The 20,061-nt window shown below is 37.6% G+C and overlaps 1 protein-coding gene and 1 long non-coding RNA gene across 2 annotated transcripts in view; one reads left to right on the top strand and one right to left on the bottom strand.

Annotated features, from left to right (window-relative positions):
- Positions 1-42: 42 nt before the first annotated feature.
- On the top strand, positions 43-15,065 carry LOC308227287. Its single transcript, XR_013958032.1, has 3 exons — positions 43-148; positions 11,070-11,242; positions 14,947-15,065. It is a non-coding gene; the product is annotated as an uncharacterized lncRNA (long non-coding RNA).
- The window catches only part of NUP205 (nucleoporin 205), a 50,563-nt gene continuing 31,533 nt past the window's right edge, over positions 1,032-20,061 (bottom strand). The window contains exons 26-43 of the mRNA XM_080629752.1: positions 19,597-19,754; positions 18,070-18,150; positions 17,020-17,211; positions 15,489-15,759; positions 14,958-15,056; positions 13,574-13,722; positions 12,657-12,848; positions 12,323-12,444; positions 11,052-11,190; positions 10,731-10,857; positions 9,712-9,788; positions 7,986-8,114; positions 7,316-7,442; positions 6,513-6,679; positions 6,000-6,123; positions 5,117-5,245; positions 4,313-4,386; positions 1,032-1,600 (exon numbers count right to left, since the gene is read on the bottom strand). Of these exons, the coding sequence (XP_080485878.1) occupies positions 1,448-1,600; positions 4,313-4,386; positions 5,117-5,245; positions 6,000-6,123; positions 6,513-6,679; positions 7,316-7,442; positions 7,986-8,114; positions 9,712-9,788; positions 10,731-10,857; positions 11,052-11,190; positions 12,323-12,444; positions 12,657-12,848; positions 13,574-13,722; positions 14,958-15,056; positions 15,489-15,759; positions 17,020-17,211; positions 18,070-18,150; positions 19,597-19,754 (2,510 nt within the window). The 3' untranslated portion in view covers positions 1,032-1,447. The remainder of the gene's footprint in view (positions 1,601-4,312; positions 4,387-5,116; positions 5,246-5,999; positions 6,124-6,512; positions 6,680-7,315; positions 7,443-7,985; positions 8,115-9,711; positions 9,789-10,730; positions 10,858-11,051; positions 11,191-12,322; positions 12,445-12,656; positions 12,849-13,573; positions 13,723-14,957; positions 15,057-15,488; positions 15,760-17,019; positions 17,212-18,069; positions 18,151-19,596; positions 19,755-20,061) is intronic.

Below are 20,061 nucleotides of genomic sequence, written 5' to 3'. Positions count from 1 at the left end.
CCACGCGCGTGCCGGGGGAGGGGGGGGCAGCACTTCCTGATCGACCCAATGCGGCTGGTGGGGGTGTTCCCTCCTTTCGTCCCAGCCCGCTGTAAGACGAGCGAACATATCCACACACAGGTACACACATCCTCCCCCGCTGCCAACGGTATGTACTGCTGCTGAGGGAACGCCGGGCTGCCGGAGGTTATACCCGCATGTTGAGGGGGAGATACCATTGAGGGGCTGGGGGGGTTCGTTACTGTTTTTCACAGAAATGGTGGAGAAACGAGAAAAAACCCTGTTGAGCATCGACGTGCAACCAAGTAAACCATTAACGCCCAGCTGCGCCTATGGAATAGGTAATAACCAGCACCTGATAGGAGGGCTGTCATCATCCCTGCGTAAGAGATGATGTCATTAGTTTGTGCAGCTGAGTTGGGGTTATTCAGCCTGAGGAAGTCTCCCGGGAGATCTTAGCGCAGGCTTACAGCCCCTGAAGGCGGCCTACAGGAAATCTGGAGAGGGACCTGTTACAAGGGCATGTAGTGACAGGACTCCGAGGAATGGATTTAAACTGAAAGAGGGTAGATTCAGATTAGACATCAGGAAGACGTTCCTTACTGTGAGACACTGGCACATGTTGCCCAGAGAAGCTGTGGCTGCCCCATCCCTGGCAGTGTTCAGGGCCAGGTTGGACGGGGCTTTGAGCAACCTGGTGGAGTGAGCGGTGGAGGGCCCCCATGGCAGGGACTTAGAACCAGATGACATTTAAGATCCTTTCCAACCAAACCATTCTGTGATTCGATGAACAAATATAAAATTGCAAAAAATGTGAAATACTAAGTAATGAAAACACAGAGGAGACAGAATTTGCAGTGCACACATGGAGAATTGGCCTTTAAGATCAGACTGTAATAAGAGAAACCCAACACAGCTCATGTTAATGATGAGTTGTTATGCTATTTTTTTTTCTCTTGCATAAGAGACAAGTTGATACAAGTATCTCTTAGGAGAACAATCTGTAACTACAGAACCAATTTACCACTCAAGCATGTTGGCTTCCTCCTCATGCATTTTATTCTGTTTTTATACTCCTGTACCAGCAAGAACAGCACAGAAAACTTTACTCCCCCTTCTCTCTGAGAGCATCCATAAATGCAGTATTATCACAGCTGCAGAACTTCTTTTGTTTCGTTTATGTCCTCCATTAGAATTCTTTCTTGCTTGAAATCTTACATTAATCATAAGTTTTTAACAAAACAATCCTTTATTTTTCCTGACAATTTGGGAGCAGTAGGAAAGAATACACAAAAAACCTATCTATAGGGGTAAGAAAAAAAAAAAATAACAAAATATTTTTGACATTAATTAGAAAATGTATGATCTATAAAATCTGATGATCCAGAAGGCCTGGCTGTGCACATTTTTGCTTGCTTCAGGGGGGCAAACGACATGTTTCAGTCTCTTAGGTCCTTGATATCCTTAGGAGACCACGGATACGTCTAACAAGAGCTTGAATAAAGGTGTACCGTGACCGAACCTTAGAATATAACCCTTCTATGTCCAGAAGCTTCTTCTGCAGAGATTCACCAAAGCTGTTTGCAGTTTCAATCTGAAGCTGAGAAACAGAGATTTATTGCAGTCATTAATACAAAACCTTCTCCTTGCAGAATGTCAGAATATCTGTCATCCCTTTCACTATGACTGATTCTCTAAACCACTTCTCAAGTTTTTTCTGACTCCCCTAATGAATACTGCATACATGCTTCCCTTGCATTTTTTCTCTCTATATTATAGATGGTCTTTCTATGGGGGTTTCTGGGTGACTCAGAACTTTTACAGATGATCCAAATATTACCACCTTACAACCTCACTAGATTTTAGGGATTAAACTCCTGTTTTACCAATCAAACGGTCTTATGTAATTTAGCTTCTTCAGTTAGTCATACAAACGCTTCTTCCAACTGAAATTTTCCTAGTCCTTTAAGGACTGCTTAGGAGTTAAGAGTCCAATGTGCATAGACAACATTTATTCATTAATATGTATGCAAACAGTCAAAAAATAATTACATTCTGAAGTATTTTAACAAGATATTACTGTGTCTTTTACTTTTGAACAAACAAGACTGGTGCCTTATCACTAAACACACATACAACTGTTCTTGTAATTCTAGATCTTATAAAGCTACTTGAGATTGTGCAGGAAAAAGATGTTCTCAAAAACCTGTGCAAACAGCAACAGAAATGTCAGTGGGGTTTATTAATAAAAATTATTGGGTTTTGTCACCTCTGCATTGAATTTACACAAACTGCATCTTTTGAACTGGCCAGGATCATAAATCATTCCTGCTCCGGCAGGGGGATTGGACTAGATGATCTTTTGAGGTCCCTTCCAATCTCTAACATACTGTGATACTGTGATAAACTGTCACTAAAATGAAAGTCCAGAAAACTGCCTCTGAAGTTACACAGCTAGGAACAGTTTTTCTTGTCAATATCATTAATAAAAAAAAGCACAGCCAAGGTGGCACATACTCACATTTGAAATAACTAATTCTAAGAGTATCCCTCATCTCCTCTGCATTTTGCTTGACTTGCAAGTAAAGATTGTTATGCTGCAAATACTGAATTGACATCTAATAAATGGAACATGCTAAAATCTTCCTACCTTGTTGGCTTTTTATTAGGTCTTTTCATTCTGATTATTGCTTTAGCTCTATCAATTTCTGGCAAATTTTTAATGGTGGGTTTTCAGCTGTATGTGTTTATGTGGAACTAAGTTACTAGAACTAGTTCTGAATTATATAAATATGTCACCTAGAGTCTAGTTTCAAGAAGATCAGAGAGAATACAATGGATGTGGCCATTACTGATGCCAGAATTTTATCTGGGTTGTTTCAAACATTCATACACACAAGTGCATAGTCAGCTCTAAGTTTTAGATTTTTAAAACTTTTTTCCCTTAAATGAACAATGAAACTCTTTGTGTTTAATTTGCACATATGATTCTGTTTCTGTAGTGGGATCTCCAAAGAATCCAATTGTGCAATACCAAAGTAGTAAAACAGAGAATGACTGTGTGGTTGCAGCCTATTTTGAGCTCAGTTTGAGAGAAGCTGATCTATACTATGCTTTGTGTGTAAACCTCAGAATAAAAGTTTTTGCAGTAGCTTCTTGATAAGATTCTCATCTGTATATGTACATGTGTTATTCTCTTTTTTTTTTTTCCTCCAGAAAAAACACATGCATCAAACCGACTTTTTCGTATTAAGCTTTTGGGCAGTCTGTTGTGCAGTTTGTATTTTACTGTAAAAATCTGAAACACGTAACTCAGACTTGCATAGACAAAATAGGTGTTGGAACAGGACTATTACACAATTGCTTGAAATAAAACATAAACTTCGAAGCTCAAGGCTGTCAGCTTTAATCCTTCATATCTACTGTGTGCATGCTTTGTTTTATTAACATTTACCAATCAGGCTTTCTGTTGCAATAATTACTGTGATAGTTCCTGGGGTCAAGCAGTAAGACAAGGGGTGACGGTTGTAAACTAGAAGAGGGGAGATTCAGGCTGAATGTGAGCAAAAAATTCCTTATAATGAGGGCAGTAAAATCCTGGTACAGGTTGCCCAGAGAGGTGGCAATTGCGTCATCCCTGGAAACATTCAAGGCCGGGCTTGATGTGGTTCTGAGCAACCTGATCTAGTTGAAGATGTCCCTGCTCATTGCAGGAGGGTTGGACTAGATGACCTTTGAAGGTCCCTTCCAACCCAAACTGTTCTATGATTCTATAAACTATGAAATCGCTGTGTAAGCAGAAATCACTTCTTCACTAGCATTCACATTTTATAGTCTCCTCAGTTTCTGTTGGCCTTTTCGATCTCATTTCTCTACAGCCTAGCTGTAGCTGACCTGTAGTGAACAGCTGCAAGATCACAGAAAATTGGGACTTCTGCCCTCATGCTGCAAGGCTTTCAAGGATAACTGATGTTTTCAGAAAGCTGTTGTTAAAAAATACATAGTGTTTGACTGGTTTGTATATACAGACTTTTAGTAAATCTAGCTGATTTTTCATTTAACTTAATATATTAAGACTTGAAATCACATGCGCAGCAGCACAACTGCTACCTGCTTCATAATACTTTCAAAAAAACAAAAAAAGAAAGGATTAATGAAACATCTGCAGTGTTTCATTAATCCTAAACTAAGTTACACCCTGTTGCTACACGTTGTTCAGACGTGGGAAACCTACAGTCAGATGGCTCTGCTTAGATGGCTGTAGGGTAATGAAGTATATTCTGTACTTCTCAAGTTGACCATCACATCTCACCTGTTCGATATCATGCTGGCTCACTCGATTCAGTCCGCTACTGAAATCCAAGCTAGGCTCTGAACCAAAGGAATCTAGTGGTAGAAAATGAGACATTAAAATTATGTCGGCTGCTGCTCTCCACCCTCTTCTCCACATTAAGTTATAAAACAAGATTAAAACACAGTGTTTCAAATTGGTTGGTAAACTTGCGCGTAAGAAAATGATAGGTTTTTTATTTAAATGATTTAGAGAGTACAAGTTAAGGCCATAAATAATTTTGATCACACAAGACGGCACCTTAAGCATAAAGCTCCTCCCCAGATCACTTTCTCCCTGATTTCCTTCCATTCCTAATTTTTTCAAAAATACAGAATCCTACAAACTTCAAATCTTCTGGTGAATCAATGGTGCCTACAAGTCTAAAAATAATTTTAAAGCCGTCAATCTTGATTTTAGTTCTTAACTTCATTTTAGATTATATTTCCTGTAAATTGTTCTGAATCACTGATCTGATTATTTGAACTTGGTTTGAACAACAGAAATGAAAAATAGTTAATTTTACATTCCTTTGCAGGTTGTGTGTAATAGAGAAAACCCAAGATCTGTGACTCAACCATATTTGTATTGCCAGTTGTCCAGCAGAAAATCCAAAGATATGCCAAATCCAAATGAAATCTCTTTTATTAAATATGAATGATGTAAGATTAATAGTAGTGAATCTACTTTTTGAAGTAGATTTTAAGAATCTACTTTGTAATCTACAGTTTTAAAGTTAACTATAAGAAGTTACTAAAATGTAGTTTGACATTTGAGAAATTTTACCTTGCAGTCTTCCTTTCTGAAAGGACATCCTGGAGGACATCAGTGGGTCTTGAGAGTCAGTGGGTGTGCAATGCAGTAGATAGTGTTCCAGATGACGCCAAAGAATGAAGAGACATGTTTCTATAATATCTGCAGACATATCTAAGTGAAGGAGTCTAATTTTATTGTTTTGAGGTTGTACATTTACCATATGAGCTTATTTACAAGCTTGGGAGCAGCTAAAGATGTTAACATCTGTCACCTGCAGCAGAAGCTTCTCACCCCCGCTGCTATGGCGTGGTAATGGATCAATCACTTGCACCCTCCCTACCTGCCTGAGCATGGTGCTGGCTTGGTTACTTCAAATGGCTGCTACTCACAACAGGCAAGGCTGCAAGAGCACATCTTTCCCAAAGCAGGTTTCAAAGGAATCAGCTGCAGACAATTATTTTGCACATGACTAGGTACTTCCATAGAATTACTGATGTTTATGACATTAGGTTTATGCAAGATAACCTGTAAGACTGGCAACTCCCAGTTGCTCCGACAGGCACCTCAAAATTATTTTTCAAAATATTTCTTCCACCACACTTACACATATGTGAATGTTCAGTGGGTCTGGATACTGAACTGAAGAGCTGGGCTGTACTAACTCCTCTGTTATAATGTTGCAGAATGTCCTAGCAGGGTTCTCCATGACATAAATTACTAACCTGGAAACATTTACATTCTGACAACAGCAGAACAATACACTCTTATTAATTTAATTTTCAGAATTTCAAATTTCCTTTTTGCAAAATACGTTGTTTGAAGTGGTCAGAAATATAGGTTAAAAGAACCTGTTCCTATTTCTCTGCTTTTCTGGAGCATCACCTTGAGGGTCATTTCAATTTTAGAAGGATACAAGAACAGAGAGAAAGCAGCTTGGCTCGGTTGTTTATTAGCTTCACCAGGCGTCGCCTTGCCAAAACATATTTTTGGGAAGTGGAGATTTTGTCAACCCCAGCTGGCATAACTGACTGACACAGCTGTGGTAAGAAGAGGAAAAACAAGAAGACTGTAACAAATCACAGAACATCAAAAGAAATAAGCAAACAAAATTACTTATCAATATATAGAACTTCCTTGTTAGCTACTGTTTCTTCAAAACTGCGCTGTTTTAAATTTGCATAACCTTGCTGACCAAAAGTAGAGAAATTAAATGTAACCCAAAGCAACTATAACAAAAATCACAACTTTGTAAAAGCTAAGCCAAATATTTTCCCTTAAGTTATTCCATGGACCTTCCTTCATCAACAGTAGAAAGGAATACGCACAAGAACTAGAACTATTTACTTATCTAAGATGCTTTGAGTCTCTGTTACAGCTGTGTCTAAGTTACAAACAATACAAGGGCTAGAGTCAGAAGAACTATTACCTCTTTTATTTCATCTGGTGGGAGTTGCTCTACATTTTGCAACTTGTTAACGCTCTGACGATGGCTATCATAGTAACTGAAGAAATCACTAGTGCTTTGTTTCAGCAGGTAGACAATAATGCCCAAGCCAGGCAAGTGCCAGTATGGGACCACTGGTGCTTGTGTATCTAGAAAAGATGACGAACAATTCAAAATTAAAAAATAAAAGTAAAAAAGAACGAGAAACCAATACTGTATGCTGTCTGTCAATAAAGCAGTGAAAGATGTGAAAGTTTATCTTTTATACTTCTGTGTCAGAAGTAATACCAATGAGACACTAGGCAAAAAGTTCTGTGGCTGCAGTAATAGAAGGCAGTCAGCATAGCACAGTACTGAGTGTAACATGTGAAATGTAACTAGGCCAGAAGACTTACTATTTAAAGATTTTAACCATTCAGCTGCATAATAGCACACTGTAAGCTCTTGCCATGTGGCATAATGAATAGTTTCGCTCAGCATCAAAACACATCTTACATGTCACGAATTAGGTGCTAGTTTCACCTAATGTAATCCAGCACAGATGCTGAAAAAAAGAAATGCTCATTTTCTCATGTCTTGTGCTGTTTATTTACATACACTTTTTTTTAATCGATATGTGTGTCAGAGGGTGCCATGGAAAGTTCCAGAATTAGAAAATAGGCAGCCACAGTACTGGCACAAAGTGACTTAAAGTGTATGTGATACTACAGCCTCTGGTTCATTATCTTCTACTAGCCCAAAGTCACACCATTCAGTCTCACAAAACAGCAAGCCAAAAATCTCACCCTGACGAGGCCCATCTCGGTTGGTTGATTCTGACAGGCTAGGAGTAAACAGACAAACAGTGTGCTGAAAACTGGGGGCGCTTTGCAACATAAGTGACTCACAGTATTCCATCACATTTGCACAGATCTGCCAAAAGAAAATCACAGCATGTCAGTTATGCTATCTACAGGCTTCAGAGCATTGAATTTTAAAAGGATAAATGTCAATAAACAATGTGTTTAGTTTCCTCTCTCCTCACCAAAATGTAATAATTCATTCTTCTGATCAGTTATAGCCTCTCTTCTATTTCAAGTCTAGAACTTGCAACCTTCCCTCTTTTCCAACCTGCTAGTTAAAATTTCTGGTCAATTTTAAGTCCTCTTTGGCTTTAACTTACTGTTAGCTATTGCCCTCTGTACTCAGCCTTTCTTTTGAAAATTTCTCAGTTTAAGGTTTCAAAGTTCACAGAATTTGTACCCAAAACAGTAATGGCTGCTAACGCAAATTTAAGTAACCAAATTTTCAAGGTTTACTTTAAACAGAAATAAAATGTGGGATCCTGTATCAGACTAAAAACAGTGTAGAGCATTACAACTATGGTATGAAAGCATGACAACTAAACACATTTGCACAGCAGGTAAAATGTCACAATTTGAGACTGAAGGTTCTAGCAGATTCTTGTGTCCTTACCTGTTGCATGGCCAACTCAATTTCATCCCTCTTGTTCACTCTGTCCCCCTGTGAGTTATCATCTTGCAGTTTAAACTGACGCAGTCTTTCTGAACCACCAAACCGACTTAGAAGTCCTAAGCACTGGCGCTGCCATAAGAAATTAACATTTTAATTAGTATCTCAACAAATGAAGTGCATGATTCTTTTCACTTAAGTGATACGTTATCTCTTAAAACACAATAGCAAAAGAGCAATGCAGATAAAACTTTTTGTAAATTATATTTTATTATATTAATTGTTTAAAACATAATGTTTTAACTCACCTTTAATTAATTTAAAAATTAATGGCATCCTAAAACAGTTCCTTGAGAAACAAATGCAATTCAAACGTGCACAACTTACGTCTCTTGCAGACTGACTAGCATCAATGACAGTTTAAATTTACCCATTCCCACTTTCAACACCTTTACCTATATAGATAAACCGTCAAAATCTGGATATATAGATAATAAACACCAGAGAAATAAGAGTGCAAAAACCAACTCAATAGTTTCATAAAAAGAAGTAGCAATCAATAAATTTGTGTCTAGTTTACATGTGGCATGTTAAGATCGCCAAAGTGCCTCAGACTGCAAGTCAATTTTGCGTGGAACAGCAAAAAAAATATAAATAGATATGAAAGATTTATTGGTAATTACTGTGGGGGAAGGATAGAACACTTAAATCCTTTTATTATAACTGGATAAAAATAACAGGACAAACTAGAGAGAAAAGCTACAATAACAGATGACTGATTCTATAATTCTAAGCTGTGATTCTATCCTATGATTCACTCAGTTCTGCTCAGAACAGCTCAGTTTTCAAATTAACTAATTAAAATTCCTTATAATTTAAAAAACCCCAACTTTCTGCTTTCCCATGGGAATTTCTTGCTGACATGATTCAGCAGAAAACCAAGTATCCCAGCATTATAGCAAACAGTTACAGCTCACTACTTTGCTTCAGCCTGTCAGCCTGATAGCTACTATCAAAGTATTCAGAGAATAAGTCTTTCTCTTTCAACCAGAAGAATTTGATAGGCCAGACCTTTCTACAGATGGCTTTCTGCTAAATATTTCTTTATGAAAGCCCTTGCTCACATGGATCCACAAAGCTTCAAAAACATTGCTGGATGCTGAATGCTGAGCTATAAAGAGGTCTGCAACGACAGCTTTCGAGCAAGCCGTTATCTTGGCTTTCATTCTGGTTTCCAAGTCCGGGTTATTTTTAAAAGGGAAGGAAGTGAATAAAACACTAACATGTCTGATATTCCAAGTTACTGAGCTGGGGACATGCTTGCAGCAAAAGTGGCAACAGAGTATTTCTGCATTGCTTCACATGCACAAATTCATCTCCTCCACCTAAGGTGAATCGTTAGCCAGGGAGGGAAACAAAGTTCCTGACGCAGAACTGATGTTGCCAAATGGTTTGGTTTTTTTTTTTTCCTCCCTATTTGGTTGGGGGAATAAAAAGAAGAAAAAAGCAAACACCCAAAAAAACCCCAAACCACCAAACACACACAGAGCACACGAACCACACTAACACACACAATCCAGCTCCACCCCACCCCCCAAAAAAAACCCCAAACCACAATGGTGGAAAACATCCCTTTCATACTGCTACTAGTCGAAGTACAAAACCAGGAAGAAGCTCATCTACAAACACAATTCTAAAAGGACAAGTGTTAAATATAAAACTTTATTACCTGAAATCGGCCTATATGTCCTTGTAGCTCCATCTGCACCCCTTCACTAACATCAATGTCCAGCTCGCTCAGCACTCCTGATAAAAGATACAGGCATTAACTGTTGTTGTTTGGGTTTTTTTCCTTTCAAAATAAAAAAGGATTTATGCAGTACATTCATTTAAATATTGGCATTGATCAGAAAAATTTCAGCAAGAAATACAACTTACAGTTTGTACATTGTTTAAGGAAAACATTTAGATACGAAAACAGCTAATAGGAGATGCATACCACAGTGTAGCTTACTATTCTAAGTGATGTCTGTATTTTAATAACTTAGGTACTGTACTTACTGTGGGGGAAGGAAGGGAGGTTAGCATGAAAATTGCAGCTGTTGTGCAAAGCTCAGTGTACTGTAAGCAAAGAAACATTTGGGCTCAACCTACAGCTTTGCACTCCTTTCTATTGTAATCAGACATCTCTCTTGAACAAAGCAAGCCATTAAATTAAAATAGGCTATTATGAAATGGTAAGCAAGTCTTCTAGCACACAGAAGAAATCACTATACCCATCACAGTAATTATTAGTCCTTTGTGAAGATAAGTCACCCATGAGCAATGTTGAAATAAATAAAATGGAGATGACATTAACAAAGATAGGTATGCAGACAATTTTCTCTCTTCATTTCCTCAGTCATAGAATTTGCTGAATGAAAATTCATTTTAAGATACCACATGCACTTTGAACACTACCATTTGCAGGTCACATCAAAGACAAAAGTACTTATTGATGGATAGCATAATGAAAAGAAAATGGGGAGTCAATTGCATAGATATGGGTACTTTGTCCACTGCAAATCCACCATACGTACTTCAAGAACAATTACTTAACATATTTTCATTTTCCCCAGAGCTATACACGTTAAGAAAATTCTGTACTGGAGTAGGTATTCCCTTATATGTCTTACAATTTCTTTATAGAAAACAAAGCCTGAGATTCATGCAGATGGGGCGAAGAGACTTCAAAATTGCAGTTCCTACCAGGCAAAGCTGCCTTGCTGATTATTCCTGTCAGAGAGGCCAGCTCCTGGAGAGATCCAACACTAACATCTTGACATCTCAGGATTGCCTGGATAGTATCTGAATGGGAAATTAAAAACTGCAAAACCTATATCACAAGAAGAAAAGGGAAAATATGAACGACTAAGAATTTAGCAGAAAGGAAGAAATACTTTTTACTTTTGGAGAATCTTAAAGTGGTCTCCCATACCAGTGAGGATAGGATTTTAAAAAACACTTTCAGAGACACAATTTCTTTGAATGAGCAGTAGCAGTGATACTTTAGCATCTTTTGGAACTTACCTGTCCTGCTGCTTGCAGGTGTTGTGCCATGCTGGATGTGAGGATCACCTGACACAGTTGAAGAGCTGGAAGAAGAATCTGGCGATAACGTTCCACTGGAGCAGGAATGAAGACAGGAGGATCTCTCATTCCATACATTCTTAAGAAGTTTAAAATAAACAAAGAAAAGAAAAAAAGATAAACAATGCAAGGTAAGTGAAGCCCACTAGTGAGGCAGAGACTCAGCCTACAGTCACCCTCATGAAGTTGCAAACATTCATATTTCAGTAACAGATCTGTATTTGAACTGAGTTTATATTGGAAAAGCAACAAATTTATGATACACAGCTGCTGCAATTTGCCTAGAAAGCTGCTGCCAGGCATTTTCTCTAAGCAGAGAAAATTACTTCTTTGTACTATACTACATTAAATCAGATTACTTTGTGGAAGAAATATGACATCTGTTTACTTATACATAAAACTAAATATTCTCCAGTATTTTAGGAAGAGGTGCGCTTAAACTAAAGCAACTGATAAACACAGTCCTCTACAAGAAACCCACAGGGCTTTTACAGTCTTATACATTTCATTGGCACTTTTAAACTTAATACTTGTCTAAGTCTGGAATTTTTCCACAGTGTTTGAACCCCCTTTGTCACTAAGAATTGTAAATTTAAAGCAAGGACCGAGGTTTGAAAGCAACCAAAGTGATTTCCCCAAATTATGCAGTTTCCTTCTCCGAGATCTCTCAGTCATCTCACAATGACTAACAGTGTGGCAACACATCAAGAAACTTGTCAAGTATATAACACAGTATATAACTGTGATTTTTATTTTTAAACACATCATAAAATATTTCTGAAATAACATTTACTTCACTGCTCTCTCATTAGCACTTTATGGGGAAGGACAAACTCTGCACTTTTTGTTCACCAACTGCAAAGCCCCCAAAGTAAGTTTACAGTGCAGGCTGTTTTTCAAACATCATGTTTCAAGCATTAAATTATTTAACAGTAGTAATACACAGACCATTCCTTTCTAAGGTATCAAACAAGTAAGTTTTTACACAGTCTAAGTAACTGAGCATGCAAGTACAACTTAACATCCACTTATTTGCAATTTTTCTCTCAACAAAAGGTAGTTTTGAACTGAACTGATGTTAAAGAAGCACCCACACACAAAAAGAATAAACCCACAAATAATTACTCAAAAGACTTGTGCCTATAAAAAGATATCATTTGCTTCCAAGCTTATATTACAATTTCAAAATGAACTAGGGAATCAACACTTACCCCTGATGGTCTGTTTCAGGTCGCATGTCATACACTTGACACTGTGCCAGCCTCACAATCACTCCAGACCGCAACAGCTCTAATGCCCCTTGCTGACTTTTAGCAACTCTAGTGAGGAATGCCTAGAGAAGAGAAAAATCAGTATTGAAGATGCATGATGAGGGTTATGACAACTATTTTCTCTCTTGGATTTTAGCATGATTTCAAAGAGTACTATTTTACTAAAATATCTCTGAGTACAATCAATGTGAAGTACAGACAAACAACTTTTGTTCAGGTAAAAAAGAAAAAAACAAACCACCATACCACAAAATAATTTCTGAAGTGCTATTACCATTTTGGACTCATAGGTGTATAGCGCTTTAAGTAAGGGCGGTTGAGGTGTGAGCAAGCTCTGAAGGGTCAGATCATCATCTGCTAGGCTATCCACAAGCACCTTCAGGTAGCCACTATTGGAAAGATACAACAGCCACTGCTGCTGCTTGTCTACTGAAACAATGCGATCAAGTAAAGCCAATGCCAGCATCTGGGATGAGGGAAGAACAAACAAGCAAGCAAGCAAACAAACAAATAAAAATGAAAACATAGTTAAATCTATGAGATCAATGAGATTTTTAACAAATATGAAACACTAAGCAGTTGCTTCTAGCAGCTTCTTTAAGACAGAATGTGTTTCTGCGTTACAGTGCAATCCTTTATGCTAAAAACATTTTAAGATTTTTTTATGGTTTAATATAGTATGAGCCAGTTACTTTTCCCCTATTATTCTTTAACAAAATATTACAGATATTGTTGACCAATAACTACGCCAAAATATTTTAATGAAGCATTGCTACAAGCACTATTACTATTTAAAACTAGTTTGCATTCCTGTCTACTTAATATAAAAAAATATTTCTTCCTGAAGTCACAGGTCTTCCCTAAAGTGAGAAAATAAACCAGTAAGTTGACAATTTAAAAACACTAACAAATAAATGCCACAGCAGTTCATGTCTACAGTCTTTTGCTGCAGTGCTTGCTACCCTTAAACAATAGGACACACAGCTTTTTCGAGAAAAAAAGTAAATACAGATGAATGCTTCTACTTTCAACAGCTTGAAGGATGAGTTGGAGGACAGAAACATGAAAGAGATTAATTATCTACAAAAAAATGTTCTAGTTCTACCTCCTGAAATTTCCCCTCTCTTCACAGTAGTAAGGTGTTCTTTAAAACAAACAGAACAGCAATTGCAAAGGAATAGACTGATTTACCCGTCCTATCTCATGACCATCACAAGCATCGCGACAGACCACCTCCATGAGAGCTGCCCCATAACTCTCAATAGTTGCCATGTTTTCCCGTTGCAATTTACTAAACACATCTTCAGGAGCTGTCAGACGTTCCCACATGGTTCTTTTAGCTGTAAAGAGCAAATAAAACAAAAAATTAAAAATGCAAAGATGGGCAGCTTAGCATTAGCTTAGCTACACTACAGCTGAGGCTACATCCCCCAGGGCATTCTCTCCACCTTGCAGCAGAAATACCCCAAACAATGGACAGGGGATTTTAATTGAACTGTTTTCCTACAAATCTACTCTTTCCTGAATATCACACACAGGCCAGCCAGAATAAAAAAAGGTGTGTGCCTGTATACATCCACCACCCTTGTAAACAGTATGCTTAAAGTAATTCTAAGATTCAGTACATGTAACAGAGTATCTGTTAGGCCTAAGAATTTTCACCGGGATCAAAAAGCATCATTTGAGGGACGTAAACAAGGTTACTTGAAGTGGGAAAGGGCTGAATCCAAAGCCAGTAATAAACTACAAAGGGGTCATAACAAGTTTATAGACTGTGGTTTTTTTACTACTATAGCTTAAAATGCTGACCAAGTAATACAAGAGTCTGCATGCACAGTACTAGTCCCAAGTTTGTTTTTCAATCCTTGTCCAAGTTCCAAGATGAAGCAATCATTAGAAACACTGATGAATCAAATATTTAAGCCATTAACAGAGAAAACACGGTATCTACCATAAGCTCTCTTGGTTAAGCAGCAGCTCTGCCTGGCTTATGTTTTGGGGGTAGGAGGGATGCTATTTTGTTTGTTTTCCCCTTCAGCTAAACGATCAGAAGAATATGAAGTAATCTTGTGGGAGGTTTGGTTGGTTGGTTTTTCGGGGGGGGGGGGGGGGGGGGTTGGTTGGTTTGGGGTTTTTTTGTTGTTGTTGTTGTTTTTATTTAATAGGATCCTGTGATTTGAGTGTACATACAGATGTGGAGGAAATATATTTCTACAGTTGGACCTACTTGAGAACAGTTAGTTACAAGTAATCTCCAGTCCTTTGACAATTTTGTAGCCATCATGCATAGCTTTAAATGGACACAAATGAAATACCTTCTTTAGTATTGGAGGTCAGAAATTTAGTATCTTTATCCAGAACAATGAATTTTGAATGCATACATAGCTAGACAGGTCACAGCAGAGGAAGATGTGCATCACTTAGGTTAAGCAGCTAATTTCAGAGGCTCTTGGAGTAAAATTATTTCTATCTACATAATCTACCTATTTCCAGAAGACAACTGTATGCAGGAACCATGCTGTTCAGGGTTTAATAACATTTTTTGTTTGTTTTCCATAACACAGTTGGACCATACCTGCTTCTAAAGTGTCTGGTTCATCTGGTCTCTGGGCAATCTGCAAATAATAAAGCAGTGATCCATAAAGGTGCGTCCTCACTCTTTGGAAGCCACCACCTGTTAACATGAAACATTCACAATTAAAAACAAAGAGATGTAAATTCTGTGACACCATCTTCCACTCGCGCTTAATTTAACTTTCTTATGTCAAATGCTGCCAGAAATGAGTAAAACAACTAGATTTTTCAACTCGCAGTTCTATTGTTCACATAAAAGTGCAAGTAAGTAAATTCAGCAAGTTAATGCTGCTCCAAAAGCGTGGCAATATGATTCTGCTTGTTGTTAAGATTAATAAATAAATAAATAATACACCTCCGTTATTTTTTTTCTTGTTAGTAACATTACTTAGATCTATATTAATCATGTCATCTACCTAATTGACTGTAATAAAAATCTTCACGGCAGTAACAGGAAAGCAGCTCAACTCATCTTTTTTATTCTTTGTGGTTGGATTTCCCACGAACACACACACTGCGAGGGTAAACATACCTGTTTTCAAAATGAAATCCAGCAGCTTTTTTAAGATGATGTGGAGGGAAGAGTCACCAATGGAAGCAAAACCCATGGATATGCTCTCAGAGCTAGGTGATGAAGTAAAAGAGCCATTCAACATAAAGGCATACTGGGATTGTCCTGCCATAGGGAGTGCAAGTGGCTGTTTCTGCTCAGTTTTCATGGACTGGCTCAGGTGGGCAGTCAGGGTGAACACAGCCCCTGCAACTACCGGCATCAGCTCCTGAGCTGCATCATCATCAAGGATCTTAATACAGAAGAAGAAAGGAAAGAACAGAAAAAAAAAAAAAAAGAAAAAGTAGAAAAGTGTCTGATTGCATGAGCTATTAAAGCAATTAATTTAGCTTCTCAACTATTTCATTTAGGTATACCTAAGGATTTCATTAACATGTCACTATTCAAAACACATCAAAATCATTAATGTCATGAACTTGTTCAGAAAGATGAGCTGAACACATTTTAATTGAGAAGACCATTAGTATTCTGGGGTGTATTTACACAAGTCACAGGCAGGATGATAATAAAATCTGGATGGGGAAAAGGGAAGAAATGCATTGACATTTGACTTGCTGTATTAGTAAAATATCTAAATCGAAGTTAGGGAAAGAACAACTGACACCCTCTTGGCTTTACAGCTATTTAATAAAAATACTACTATTAAAAACAAAACCAGGACTATACTAAAAAATACATTTTAGGTAACTCCTACAGGAAAAAAAAAAAAAAACAACCCCAATGTAAACTGCAACAACAAACCCTCAAACAGTTATTTTTTTGCTTGAAAAAATACAACATTTCAACATGTATTTCTCGAAACACAACTTGTCTAATCAGGAAAACTACCAACAGCACAGCTCTTACAATAAATAAATAAAATAAAAGATGTCCCAGCAGCCTAAACAATGCAAGGACCTTTCATTAAAATTTGTCTTTGAGACTGGCTGGGTCGGTACTAACTGCTTAGTCTGTCTCAAAAATTATCAGCAGTAAAACATTTAGATTCTAAATATTTTAAGACCAAGCAAACTCTCACATTTCCAAAAGTCCTTTGAATTGTAAAATCTTTATGTTTTCATCTATGAAGCTTCATTCTACTAATTTTTCAAAAGCAGCAGCAATATTATTTGCAGTGAGTCTAAACACAATAGATTATTAATTGCGGTTCTGTCTGCCTTCATCCTTCCAGTGAGTTCTTCTACGCTCCTCATCAAAATGGGCTGTTTCCTTTTCACACACCCTTTACAGAGTATGATCATACCAGATTATACTGAAATGTCTTTGAAATTTGTCAATATATGGTTCATAGTTCAACAGCAGCTATGGAAGAATTCAGAGTATTCCCTCTGTCCACAGTGCATTCAACTTCAGCACAGTAACAATGAGAAAACTAAAAAGAATACTAAAAGCATACAAATTTTGGAAGGATCACTTGATTAGTAATTTCCCTCACGTAAAAAAATACGGCAACAAATTTCAAGGAGATGGTTGATTTCCAGATTAGAATTACCTTGTCATGCACATCCTGCAATAGTTCACGGATAATCAGTTGCCTGTCCTCAGCCTGTATGAGATCCTGGGGGCAGGCAGTGAGTATGATTTCCACCAGTTGTCTCCATGACTCTAAAGCATGCCTCTTAGCATGGAGGCACTGCAGCAGCTTGTTACGCTCCACTACATAGTGCAATATAGTGTTGACCTCCTGAATACCCATGGCAAAGACATTGAAATAAAATAAGTTCATGGCAAAGACAGATTTCAAGATGACAATTTTATCTACTAGTAATAGTGTTTAGGAGGTGGGGGGGAGGGTAAGGTTTCAGCATCTCAGAAGCAAGCTGCCATTAATCATTTTAACAAGACAGGCAAATCCATTTCGAGGTGGCTTTTCACAAGGCCTTTCCATCACGAATGTCTCATGCTTGTAGTGGGGAGAGGAAGGAGAGGGGAGGAGAAAGGAATTAACTAGGGAAATTCTTTTCTAACATACACTTGAAAATCAAAACAAGAACAACTATGAAAAATCTCTGGGCCTTTTCTTTTATATTTTAGTCTGACTCATTTCTCCTTCATCCTTCAACTTTCAAATCCATTTAGCCAATTTCACCTAAATTTAAAAGATGGCAGGAAGCTCAGAAAATAATTAAGCTCAGTGTTCAGTGAAACTACAGCTGTGCAGAAGAAAGGAGAAATAAATTAGTGTCCCTTGAGCCCAGTGTGGCTGCTACACTCTGTACTTGTGAACAGCCCGTCTTGACATTAGTATGTACTGCTTTCATGTGCAGTGAGGCGGGAACTGCAATTATCAGTAATGGCAAGGGAAAAGGTTAAAGAAATAAGAAAAGAGACTCCAGTTCTGCTATCTATAGAACAGTACGTTAAGACATAGTTAATCTTTCCAAATTTTAATGTTTTTTTTTTTTTATTATTTCTTTCAGGCATTACTAAATTAAAGTTAGGGCTCAAATCCACAAGCTTTCACGGTAGAAGCTTACTGCTTGACAGTAAATGAAATCCACCAAAAGCAACAACAAACAGTAGTTACTTTTTCTATACTTACCTCCATAATTAAAGGCCTCTGGCCTATTGCTGCCATTCCTTGAAGGGCATTGATTTCTGCAACCAGAACTCTGTGAAGGTACTGAAATTAAAAAGTTAAAAAAGAAAGCATAATGGTGTTGTGGAATAGAGAACTGGGTAAAAAACTAAAGTTCACTGGTTGTGATAAAGACAGTTTAATAAGACAGAAAAGGAAGGGATAATAATAGTAATAGCAACAATAATAAAATAATAATAATAGAACATACAAGTGATGTGCAATGCAATTGCTCACCACCCACCAACCAATGCCCAGCCAATTCCCAAGCAGCAGTCCTCACCCAGCTTTCCCTCTAGTTTATATACTGAGCGTGACATGCTGTAGTATGGAATATCTCTTTGGCCAGTTTGGGTCAGCTATCCTGACTATATCTCCTCCCAGCTTCTTGTGCACTCCAGCCTACTTGCTGGTGGGGTGGTATGAGAAGCTGTAAAGTCCTTGATTTAGTGTAAACACTAAGCAAGAACTAAAACATCAATGCGTTATGAACATTATTCTCATCCCAAATCCAGAATACAGCACTACACCAGCTACTAAGAAGAAAATTAACCCTATCTCAGCTGAAACCAGGACAAATGACAAGGAACATGACTTTGTCTCTCCTTGAAGTATTTAGGAGATGGATACATAATGACAGATGGAACCAAAGGACTGAGATTCAAACACGTTTTACTCATTTTTTTAGGTTTCTCCCATACTCCATTCTCTTACAGTACTTTCAGCTGTCCAGACTCTCTCCCTACTCACTGCACTTCTCATTTTTGCACTTATTCATTTATTTCAGGTCCTAAGTTGTTCTGTCCTTTCATGAGCTCTTCTAACACATCGCATTTCTTTTCCTCTTCAACCTCCACCATAGTTCTCTGACGCAGAAGGAAGGGTTTGTTTCCTTTCACGCCTAAAATACATTTTCCAGTATAGAATAGCTGGTTCCAAATAAGGAATAGCTGCATTCCTATCACCATCAAGATGAATTGTACTTTACATTCTTCTCCTGCTCTGTCTCTTGTCTCTCAGATGACAAATTTTTCAGGACTATTTATCACACACTTGTCAAGTACCCATCACAACGTGTTATTAACTTAACTAAAGCTTCTAAGAACTACCGCAGTATACAACAGTGTTGTGTATGTAATTGCATACACATATGTAGTACTACACAGTTGCATATATTGGAGATTAACTGAATACGTAAGATAGATATCACATCTGCAACATCGCTTAGGTATTCCAAGATGGGAAAAATAATAAGATAAAAAAAGATTTCATGAAAATATCTTAAACTGATGCATCTGTCTAGTGCAGACGAGAAATCAGTGCGTGCAATGCAGAAGACATAAACTAATCCAAACAGTCTGCATAAATTATGCACGTATCTGAAACAGCTATACTTTTTACCTGAAAGCAGTTTTATAAGCATTATTAATTCACTGATCATTTTTATTAAGATATAAAATAGCACACTCAAGACCACAGACCACTGCACACCTTGACATTGCAGACCACTTGTCCACGTGCATTCTTGTGCTCGCAATTAGCAATGACTTGCTCAATCTGACCCCAGTCAAAAAAATCCAGTTGTAAAGGCTCTGGTATGTCCTGACGGAAGTCAATTGAATCCAAGATACTTAAGATCTTCCTGCGCACTGGAAACGCAAATCAATTCAAACTGTATTCAGCAACATCAAGGGGAAAACAACAAAAATTCACAATAGGAGCCTAACTTACACTTGTAATCCGATCTTAATGTGTAAAATTTCAAAATAAAATATTAAATATTCAGAAAGTGCTATCAATCTATATAAGGAGTTTAAAAACATTTTCTAGGGCCTTAAATTCTGTGTTACACTGCATCATTCTCCTGTTATGGATGCATGTAATCCAATATTTAGAAATACAAGATTCGTATTTCTTCTCCTAATTAAGAGCAGGTTGGTTTTCAATGAGAACCAC

This window comes from Psittacula echo (assembly GCF_963264785.1).
Source record: "Psittacula echo genome assembly, chromosome: 1".
NCBI lineage: Eukaryota > Metazoa > Chordata > Aves > Psittaciformes > Psittacidae > Psittacula > Psittacula echo.
Note: the sequence above shows the minus strand (reverse complement) of the source record. Positions and strands in the feature narration are given on the sequence as shown.